The sequence below is a fragment of the Chiloscyllium plagiosum genome, unplaced genomic scaffold (assembly GCF_037043375.1).
Source record: "Chiloscyllium plagiosum isolate Xiang-an unplaced genomic scaffold, Cpla_swu_hap1 HiC_scaffold_197, whole genome shotgun sequence".
Lineage (NCBI taxonomy): Eukaryota > Metazoa > Chordata > Chondrichthyes > Orectolobiformes > Hemiscylliidae > Chiloscyllium > Chiloscyllium plagiosum.
The window spans coordinates 45,001-55,000 of NW_028270336.1; the positions used below are offsets into that span (position 1 = coordinate 45,001).

The 10,000-nt window shown below is 59.0% G+C and overlaps 1 protein-coding gene across 2 annotated transcripts in view; it reads right to left on the bottom strand.

Annotated features, from left to right (window-relative positions):
• The window catches only part of LOC148133810 (uncharacterized), a 55,654-nt gene that overhangs the window by 44,848 nt on the left and 806 nt on the right, over positions 1-10,000 (bottom strand). The window contains exons 1-4 of one of the 2 annotated variants that reach the window (XM_087985740.1): positions 9,888-10,000; positions 4,970-5,891; positions 3,122-3,400; positions 1,367-1,545 (exon numbers count right to left, since the gene is read on the bottom strand). The exon at positions 9,888-10,000 is cut by the window's right edge and continues 806 nt beyond it. In XM_087985740.1, coding sequence (XP_087841866.1) covers positions 1,538-1,545; positions 3,122-3,400; positions 4,970-5,813 — 1,131 coding nt within the window. In that variant the 5' untranslated portion in view covers positions 5,814-5,891; positions 9,888-10,000 and the 3' untranslated portion in view covers positions 1,367-1,537. Of the gene's footprint in view, positions 1-1,366; positions 1,546-3,121; positions 3,401-4,969; positions 5,892-9,887 lie in introns of those variants that run through there. The other variant, XM_087985739.1, reaches the window with a different exon arrangement.

Below are 10,000 nucleotides of genomic sequence, written 5' to 3' on the forward strand. Positions count from 1 at the left end.
TACGCCCCAGTCGGACACCAGCACCTCCAGGTCAGGTAAAGGGGGAGGATGACGAGAGCTGGGTGTTCTGGCGGCGGAGGAAATTAATGTCGTGTTGACCGTGGTAGCAAGAGGAATTGGGTATCGGGGCAACGAGAGGTCCTTCTGCAGCCGCACAGGGCCCGAACCCTGGCCAGACCGCCCCTGGCGTGTTCGGCTCGGCTCTGCTCTCCAAATTCGAGGAAGGACCCGCTGGTTATTGAGGGAGGGCCGCGTCGGTTCACGAGGGTCGAGTCCCAGGGGAGACGGGACGATGAAAGGCGGGCTCGGACCCGCTTGAGTTCGGGAGGATGAGGGATCGAGAGGTGGAAGGATCGGACGCTCTAGACGCTCAAGGCCGAGAGTATATCCATCTCCCTCCGACAGTGCGGCCCTCCCTCAGTACTGGGCACCGGGAGGGAGGGAGGGAGTGTGGGCCTGGATTATGGAGCTCAAGGCCTAGAGTATATCCATCTCCCTCCGACAGTGCGGTGCTCCCTCAGTACTGGGCACCGGGAGGGAGGGAGGGAGGGAGTGTGGGCCTGGATTATGGAGCTCAAGGCCTAGAGTATATCCATCTCCCTCCGACAGTGCGGCACTCCCTCAGTACTGGGCACCGGGAGGGAGGGAGGGAGGGAGTGTGGGCCTGGATTATGGAGCTCAAGGCCTAGAGTATATCCATCTCCCTCCGACAGTGCGGCACTCCCTCAGTACTGGGCACCGGGAGTGAGGGAGTGTGGGCCTGGATTATGGAGCTCAAGGCCTAGAGTATATCCATCTCCCTCCGACAGTGCGGCGCTCCCTCAGTACTGGGCACCGGGAGGGAGGGAGGGAGTGTGGGCCTGGATTATGGAGCTCAAGGCCTAGAGTATATCCATCTCCCTCCGACAGTGCGGCACTCCCTCAGTACTGGGCACCGGGAGGGAGGGAGGGAGTGTGGGCCTGGATTATGGAGCTCAAGGCCTAGAGTATATCCATCTCCCTCCGACAGTGCGGCCCTCCCTCAGTACTGGGCACCGGGAGGGAGGGAGGGAGGGAGTGTGGGCCTGGATTATGGAGCTCAAGGCCTAGAGTATATCCATCTCCCTCCGACAGTGCGGCGCTCCCTCAGTACTGGGCACCGGGAGGGAGGGAGGGAGGGAGTGTGGGCCTGGACTATGGAGCTCAAGGCCTAGAGTATATCCACCTCCCTCCGACAGTGCGGCACTCCCTTAGTACTGGGCACCGGGAGGGAGGGAGTGTGGGCCTGGATTATGGAGCTCAAGGCCTAGAGTATATCCATCTCCCTCCGACAGTGCGGCCCTCCCTCAGTACTGGGCACCGGGCGGGAGGGAGTGTGGGCCTGGATTATGGAGCTCAAGGCCTAGAGATTCCCGCTGATGGGTGGGTCCCGAACCAGAGGACACGGTTTTAGTCATGAGGGGGGGGTCGGCCATTTTGAACAGAGTTGAGGAGAAACCTCTGCACCCAGAGAGAGGGAGTGGGGTCTATGGATCGCTCTGGAGTGGAGGCCAGGTCTCTAGATACCTTCGAGAGAGAGAGAGAGAGATGGATGGAGCTCTGAAGGAGAGAGGAAGCAAGGGTTACAGGGACAAGGCAGGATACCGATTGTGAACGCACCTCTGCAGGCAACGTAACACCCGCCAAACCTCTGCGCAAAGCTGCTTTCCTCCACCGTATATCTCTCCCCTAAACCTTTATCCCCTCTCACTCTGAACTCGTGACCCTCCAGTAATTGAGACTCCCCTCCCCCCCCACCGCGGCTCTCTGAGGGAGAAGGTATCTTGTTACACCCCCCCCCACCCCCGTCAGTACCTCTTTGTCAAACTCGAGTCGGGCTCCATCCCCCCCCCACCCACCCTCCGCCTCTCTGATGAAAATAATCCTCGTCGACTCAACATCTCCCTCGTAGATGGCTCCCTCCGTACCCGGGCAAACATTGTGCTGAAGCTCCCCCTCTTCAACGTGCCCATGTCCGCATTACTGAGGGAGGGAGGGGAGTGTGGGCCGGGATTATGGAGCTCAAGGCCTAGAGTATATCCATCTCCCTCCGACAGTGCGGCGCTCCCTCAGTACTGGGCACCGGGAGGGAGGGAGGGAGGGAGTGTGGGCCTGGATTATGGAGCTCAAGGCCTAGAGTATATCCATCTCCCTCCGACAGTGCGGCCCTCCCTCAGTACTGGGCACCGGGAGGGAGGGAGGGAGGGAGTGTGGGCCTGGATTATGGAGCTCAAGGCCTAGAGTATATCCATCTCCCTCCGACAGTGCGGCACTCCCTCAGTACTGGGCACCGGGAGGGAGGGAGGGAGTGTGGGCCTGGATTATGGAGCTCAAGGCCTAGAGTATATCCATCTCCCTCCGACAGTGCGGCACTCCCTCAGTACTGGGCACCGGGAGGGAGGGAGGGAGGGAGTGTGGGCCTGGATTATGGAGCTCAAGGCCGAGAGTATATCCATCTCCCTCCGAAGTGCGTCCCTCCCTCAGTACTGGGCACCGGGAGGGAGGGAGGGAGGGAGGGAGTGTGGGCCTGGATTATGGAGCTCAAGGCCTAGAGTATATCCATCTCCCTCCGACAGTGCGGCCCTCCCTCAGTACTGGGCACCGGGAGGGAGGGAGTGTGGGCCTGGATTATGGAGCTCAAGGCCTAGAGTATATCCATCTCCCTCCTACAGTGCGGCACTCCCTCAGTACTGGGCACCGAGAGTGAGGGAGTGTGGGCCTGGATTATGGAGCTCAAGGCCTAGAGTATATCCATCTCCCTCCGACAGTGCGGCACTCCCTCAGTACTGGGCACCGGGAGGGAGGGAGGGAGGGAGTGTGGGCCTGGATTATGGAGCTCAAGGCCTAGAGTATATCCATCTCCCTCCGACAGTGCGGCACTCCCTCAGTACTGGGCACCAGGAGGGAGGGAGTGTGGGCCTGGATTATGGAGCTTGAGGCCTAGAGTATATCCCTCTCCCTCCGACAGTGCGGCCCTCCCTCAGTACTGGGCACCGGGAGGGAGGGAGGGAGGGAGTGTGGGCCTGGATTATGGAGCTCAAGGCCTAGAGTATATCCATCTCCCTTCGCTCTGTGCAGGTGGAGTTTAATATAAAAGCCATACCGCTCTGGCGTTGCCGCAGCGTCCATTTGGCGTGAGGCCGGAGGCGGACGACGATGTTGGGGTCAGAGGCCTCCGCGTTGACCAGCTCCACGTCAGGCAGCCCCTGGAGGAATTCCCGGACGGACAGGGAGCCGGCGGCAGCTGCCATTTGGCTCAGCTCCCTCCCCATCTGGAGGCGGCCCAGTTTGGCCAGGCTCTTCAGCTGCAGGCCGTCCCGGTAGCCCTTTCGCCTCAACACTCCCAGCAGCCACTGCTCCAGCTCACCTCCATCTCTCGTCGCTGTCACAGGAAGGTCAGAAACCAGGCCCTGGTCAGACACAGAGTAAAGCTCCCTCTACGCCGTCCTCCCACTCCCCAGGGACAGGGGGGTTAGATACAGAGTAAAGCTCCCTCTACGCCGTCCCCCACTCCCAGGGACAGGGGGGGTTAGATACAGAGTAAAGCTCCCTCTACGCCGTCCTCCCACTCCCCAGGGACAGGGGGGTTAGATACAGAGTAAAGCTCCCTCTACGCCGTCCCCCACTCCCAGGGACAGGGGGGGTTAGATACAGAGTAAAGCTCCCTCTACACCGTCCCCCACTCCCAGAGACAGGGGGTTAGATACAGAGTAAAGCTCCTTCTACACCGTCCCCCACTCCCAGGGACATGGGGTTAGATACAGGGTAAAGCTCCCTCTACACCGTCCCCCCACTCCCAGGGACAGAGGGGGTTAGATACAGAGTAAAGCTCCCTCTACACCGTCCCCCACTCCCAGGGACAGAGGGTTAGATACAGAGTAAAGCTCCCTCTACACCATCCCCCCACTCCCAGGGACAGGGGGTTAGATACAGAGTAAAGCTCCCTCTACACCGTCCCCCCACTCCCAGGGACAGGGGGTTAGATACAGAGTAAAGCTCCCTCTACACCGTCCCCCACTCCCAGGGACAGGGGGGTTAGATACAGAGTAAAGCTTCCTCTACCCATCCACACTCCCAGGGACAGGGAGTTACAGCGTAGAGCTGCCTCTACACCGTCCCCCCCACTCCCAGGGACAGAGGGGGTTAGATACAGAGTAAATCTCCCTCTACACCATCCCCCCACTCCCAGGGACAGGGGGTTAGATACAGAGTAAAGCTTCCTCTACACCGTCCCCCACTCCCAGGGACAAGGGGGTTAGATACAGAGTAAAGCTCCCTCTACACTGTCCACACTCCCAGGGACAGGAGGTTAGATACAGAGTAAAGCTCCCTCTACACCGTTCCGCACTCCCAGGGACAGGGGGTTAGATACAGAGTAAAGCTCCCTCTACACCGTCCCCCCACTCCCAAGGACAGGGGGTTAGATACAGAGTAAAGCTCTCTCTACACCGTCCCCCCACTCCCAGGGACAGGGGGGGTTAGATACAGAGTAAAGCTCCCTCTACACCGTCCCCCCACTCCCAGGGACAGGGGGTTAGATACAGAGTAAAGCTCCCTCTACACCCTCCCCCCCACTCCCAGGGACAGGGGGTTAGATACAGAGTAAAGCTCCCTCTACACCCTCCCCCCCACTCCCAGGGACAGGGGGTTAGATACAGAGTAAAGCTCCCTCTACACCCTCCCCCCCACTCCCAGGGACAGGGGGTTAGATACAGGGTAAAGCTCCCTCTACACCGTCCCCCACTCCCAGGGACAGGGGGGTTAGATACAGAGTAAAGCTCGCTCTACACCGTCCCCCCACTCCCAGGGACAGGGGGTTAGATACAGGGTAAAGCTCCCTCTACACCATCCCCCACTCCCAGGGACAGGGGGTTAGATACAGAGTAAAGCTTCCTCTACACCCTCCCCCCCACTCCCAGGGACAGGGGGGGTGAGATGGTGACGAACGTACCTTGGACTCGTGTGGAGGTCCATTGCTTGATGCTGTCGGGCGTCTCCTCCCGGCCTCCAGAGGGGTCCCCTCGGTGGCAGGGGGTCGGTGCCCGCCCTCCCCCGCACCTCGATCTCTGCAGGGCCTGGCTGTAGGTCAGGGGCCGCTCGGCCTGCGCGTCTGGCTGCTCGCTCCCCCCCGGGATCCGGGACAGAGGGGGCACGGGCTTCCTCGCTCCCCAGGCCGAGGGCGACGGCAAGGGCTGGCTCCTCCCTGGCTTCGTTGCGGCGGGTAGGCCCGAGGTCTGCTGGGTAGGCCCCACCTGAGCCTGAGGCCTAGTGGGAAGTGCCTGAGCTCCAGTAGGATGAGCCTGAGGCCTAGTAGGATGAGCCTGAGGCCGAGTAGGAAGTGCCTGAGCTCCAGTAGGATGAGCCTGAGGCCTAGCAGGATGAGCCTGAGGCCTAGCAGGATGAGCCTGAGCTCCAGTAGGATGAGCCTGAGCTCCAGTAGGATGAGCCTGAGGCCTAGCAGGATGAGCCTGAGGCCTAGCAGGATGAGCCTGAGCTCCAGTAGGATGAGCCTGAGGCCTAGTAGGATGAGCCTGAGGCCTAGTAGGATGAGCCTGAGGCCGAGCAGCCTGGGCCCGGGTGGCTCCACAGGCCACCAGCGTCTCCCGGCCCCCAACCAGACGGCGCTCAACGATGTCGGCTGTCATCTCCTCCAGCAGCCCTTCGAGGGCCGACGGCGCCAGTTCCAGGGGGCGTCCGTGGTGACTGAGGAAGACCTGCCGCAGGTCGGAGGGCCGCACGCCCCTCGGGTTGGCGTAGAGCACCAACAAGATGTCGACCTTCAACTCCTCCGACATGGTCCCTCACCCCTCCCGAGCTCCCACAACGCTCGGGAGGGTCTGGGGAGGGAGTGAGGGGCTTCGTCAGTGGCCGGTCTGGGGAACACAAGAGGACATTGTCACTGAGATGTATCCCTCCCTAACTCCCTCACCCTCCTGTTCCAATCCCTCCCTCCCTATCTCCCTCACCCTCCTGTTCCAATCCCTCCCTCCCTATCTCCCTCACCCTCCTGTTCCAATCCCTCCCTAACTCCCTCACCCTCCTGTTCCAATCCCTCCCTATCTCCCTCACCCTCCTGTTCCAATCCCTCCCTCCCTATCTCCCTCACCCTCCTGTTCCAATCCCTCCCTCCCTATCTCCCTCACCCTCCTACACTCCTCACCCTCCTGTTCCAATCCCTCCCTATCTCCCTCACCCTCCTGTTCCAATCCCTCCCTAACTCCCTCACCCTCCTGTTCCAATCCCTCCCTAACTCCCTCACCCTCCTGTTCCAATCCCTCCCTATCTCCCTCACCCTCCTGTTCCAATCCCTCCCTAACTCCCTCACCCTCCTGTTCCAATCCCTCCCTAACTCCCTCACCCTCCTGTTCCAATCCCTCCCTCCCTATCTCCCTCACCCTCCTACACCCCTCACCCTCCTGTTCCAATCCCTCCCTCCCTATCTCCCTCACCCTCCTACACTCCTCACCCTCCTGTTCCAATCCCTCCCTCCCTATCTCCCTCACCCTCCTACACTCCTCACCCTCCTGTTCCAATCCCTCCCTCCCTATCTCCCTCACCCTCCTACACTCCTCACCCTCCTGTTCCAATCCCTCCCTCCCTATCTCCCTCACCCTCCTACACTCCTCACCCTCCTGTTCCAATCCCTCCCTCCCTATCTCCCTCACCCTCCTACACCCCTCACCCTCCTGTTCCAATCCCTCCCTCCCTATCTCCCTCACCCTCCTACACTCCTCACCCTCCTGTTCCAATCCCTCCCTCCCTATCTCCCTCACCCTCCTACACCCCTCACCCTCCTGTTCCAATCCCTCCCTCCCTATCTCCCTCACCCTCCTACACTCCTCACCCTCCTGTTCCAATCCCTCCCTCCCTATCTCCCTCACCCTCCTACACTCCTCACCCTCCTGTTCCAATCCCTCCCTCCCTATCTCCCTCACCCTCCTACACTCCTCACCCTCCTGTTCCAATCCCTCCCTCCATATCTCCCTCACCTCCTACACCCCTCACCCTCCTGTTCCAATCCCTCCCTGCTCTCTCTCCCCCCCCCCCCTCCCCTTGTGACCTTCCGGAATCACTGCTCCCCTCAGCTCTCAATCTCTCGAGTTTTCCCCACTCCTGCCTTTCCCCTTACTCCTCCATTGGGATTCATGCCTCTCCCTGACCCCGGGGCTCCTTCACATCTCAAGAATCCCTCCCTCAATCCCTTTTTACCACCCCCTCAATCCATTTGAGATATTCGCAACATTTCCGAAAAGGTTAGACCCTCCGAACTGAGGCTTCCAGGTCTGACCGTGACAGGGACCTTCAAGGCCTAGAGTATATCCATCTCCCTCCGGCAGTGCGGCACTCCCTCAGTACTGGGCACCGGGAGGGAGGGAGTGTGGGCCTGGATTATGGAGCTCAAGGCCTAGAGTATATCCATCTCCCTCCGACAGTGCGGCACTCCCTCAGTACTGGGCACCGGGAGGGAGGGAGTGTGGGCCTGGATTATGGAGCTCAAGGCCTAGAGTATATCCATCTCCCTCCGACAGTGCGGCACTCCCTCAGTACTGGGCACCGGGAGGGAGGGAGGGAGGGAGTGAGGGCCTGGAATATGGAGCTCAAGGCCTAGAGTATATCCATCTCCCTCCGACAGTGCGGCACTCCCTCAGTACTGGGCACCGGGAGGGAGGGAGGGAGGGAGTGTGGGCCTGGATTATGGAGCTCAAGGCCTAGAGTATATCCATCTCCCTCCGACAGTGCGGCACTCCCTCAGTACTGGGCACCGGGAGGGAGGGTGGGAAGGGAGTGTGGGCCTGGATTATGGAGCTCAAGGCCTAGAGTATATCCATCTCCCTCCGACAGTGCGGCACTCCCTCAGTACTGGGCACCGGGAGGGAGGGTGGGAAGGGAGTGTGGGCCTGGATTATGGAGCTCAAGGCCTAGAGTATATCAATCTCCCTCCGACAGTGCGGCACTCCCTCAGTACTGGGCACGGGGAGGGAGGGAGGGAGTGTGGGCCTGGATTATGGAGCTCAAGGCCTAGAGTGTCTCCATCTCCCTCCGACAGTGCGGCACTCCCTCAGTACTGGGCACCGGGAGGGAGGGAGTGTGGGCCTGGACTATGGAGCTCAAGTCCTGGAGTATATCCAGTTAAAAATCACACCACACCAGGTTAGAGCCCAACAGGGCTAGCTTTCGGAGCGACGCTCCCTCATCGGGTGATCGTGGAGGGCTCGATCCTAACACACAGAATTTATAGCAAACATTTAGTGTGTTGTAACTGGAAGTATACGTTGCAAAATTGATCGCCTGTTAAGTCTTTCATCTGTTCGAATACAGTGATAGTTTCACTTCTTTCACGTGTAAATCACAAACCCTTTTTTTAAAAAGTTGCATTCTCGGGTTAGCTGTTAACAACGGTGATAGCTAGACAATACATCGAAGGTGTTAGCCCCCCGCCCTGTGTTCTCTGTCTATGCCAAGATGTTTAGACCGATTCTAATCTAAAAAGTGAGATAACGGAGTTTTACGTAAATTCATACAGTTTTTGAGCTCAGAGTTCTACATGAATGCGTGCAGGTTTTTGAGCAAAGTGCATTGTAACTCTGCAAGTACAAATTCACCCCCCCCCCCCACCCCAAAATATATGTGTGTCTTTGTCTGTCTGTCTGTGTGTGTGCGTGTCTGTCTGGGGTGGGGGTTGAGAGTGTGAGAAAGTGTGTGTGTGTGTGGAGGGAGGGCAGAGTGTCTTAAGTCTGTGAGGGGGTGCGTGTGTGAGGGTGGGAGTGTGTGTGTCGATAAGGGTGTGTGTGGGTGTCTGTGTGCGCGTCTGTGTGTACCTGTGTCCCTGTGCATGTGAGAGAGAGTGTGTGTAGGGAGTGCAGAGTGTCTTAAGTCTGTGAGGGGGTGCGTGTGTGAGGGTGGGAGTGTGTGTGTCGATAAGGGTGTGTGTGGGTGTCTGTGTGCGCGTCTGTGTGTACCTGTGTCCCTGTGCATGTGAGAGAGTGTGTGTGTGTGTAGTTGCAATGGTGATCACCTGTAGTGTGACATGAACCCAAGGTCCCAGTTGAGGCCCTCCCTATGGGTATTCCTCTCCTGCCTGTCCCGAAGTCCGCCTTGGAGGGTGGTCAGCCGAAGGGCCTAGGCTGAATGTCTCCACTATCACCTGAGGAAGGAGCGTCGCTCCAAAAGCTAGTCTGCTTCCAATTAAACCTGTTGGATTCTAACCTGGTGTTGTGTGATTTTTTTAACTTTGTCCACCCCAGTCCAACACCGGCATCTCCGAATCATAGAGTATATCCATCTCCCTCCGACAGTGCGGCCCTCCCTCAGTACTGGGCACCGGGAGGGAGGGAGGGAGGGAGGGAGTGTGGGCCTGGATTATGGAGCTCAAGGCCTAGAGTATATCCATCTCCCTCCGACAGTGCGGCACTCCCTCAGTACTGGGCACCGGGAGGGAGGGAGGGAGGGAGTGTGGGCCGGGATTATGGAGCTCAAGGCCCAGAGTATATCCATCTCCCTCCGACAGTGCGGCACTCCCTCAGTACTGGGCACCGGGAGGGAGGGAGGGAGTGTGGGCCTGGATTATGGAGCTCAAGGCCGAGAGTATATCCATCTTCCTCCGACAGTGCAGCACTCCCTCAGTACTGGGCACCGGGAGGGAGGGAGGGAGGGAGTGTGGGCCTGGATTATGGAGCTCAAGGCCTAGAGTATATCCATCTCCCTCCGACAGTGCGGCACTCCCTCAGTACTGGGCACCGGGAGGGAGGGCGGGAGGTGATACTGGAGTTGGATTCTGAAATCAAATACCCTGCCCTTACGATATTTGAACTGAAGAAAATTTTCGGGAGACCTGGTTAATTCCCAAACCCCCTGAAACATGCACCTACCTGAGTCTGTGGGTGTGTCTCTCTCTCTCTCTCTCTCTCTCAATCTCTGTCACGAATTCTGTCCCTACTTCCAAACAACACTTCTGCTCTCTCCCTCTCCTCTCTTTACTCTC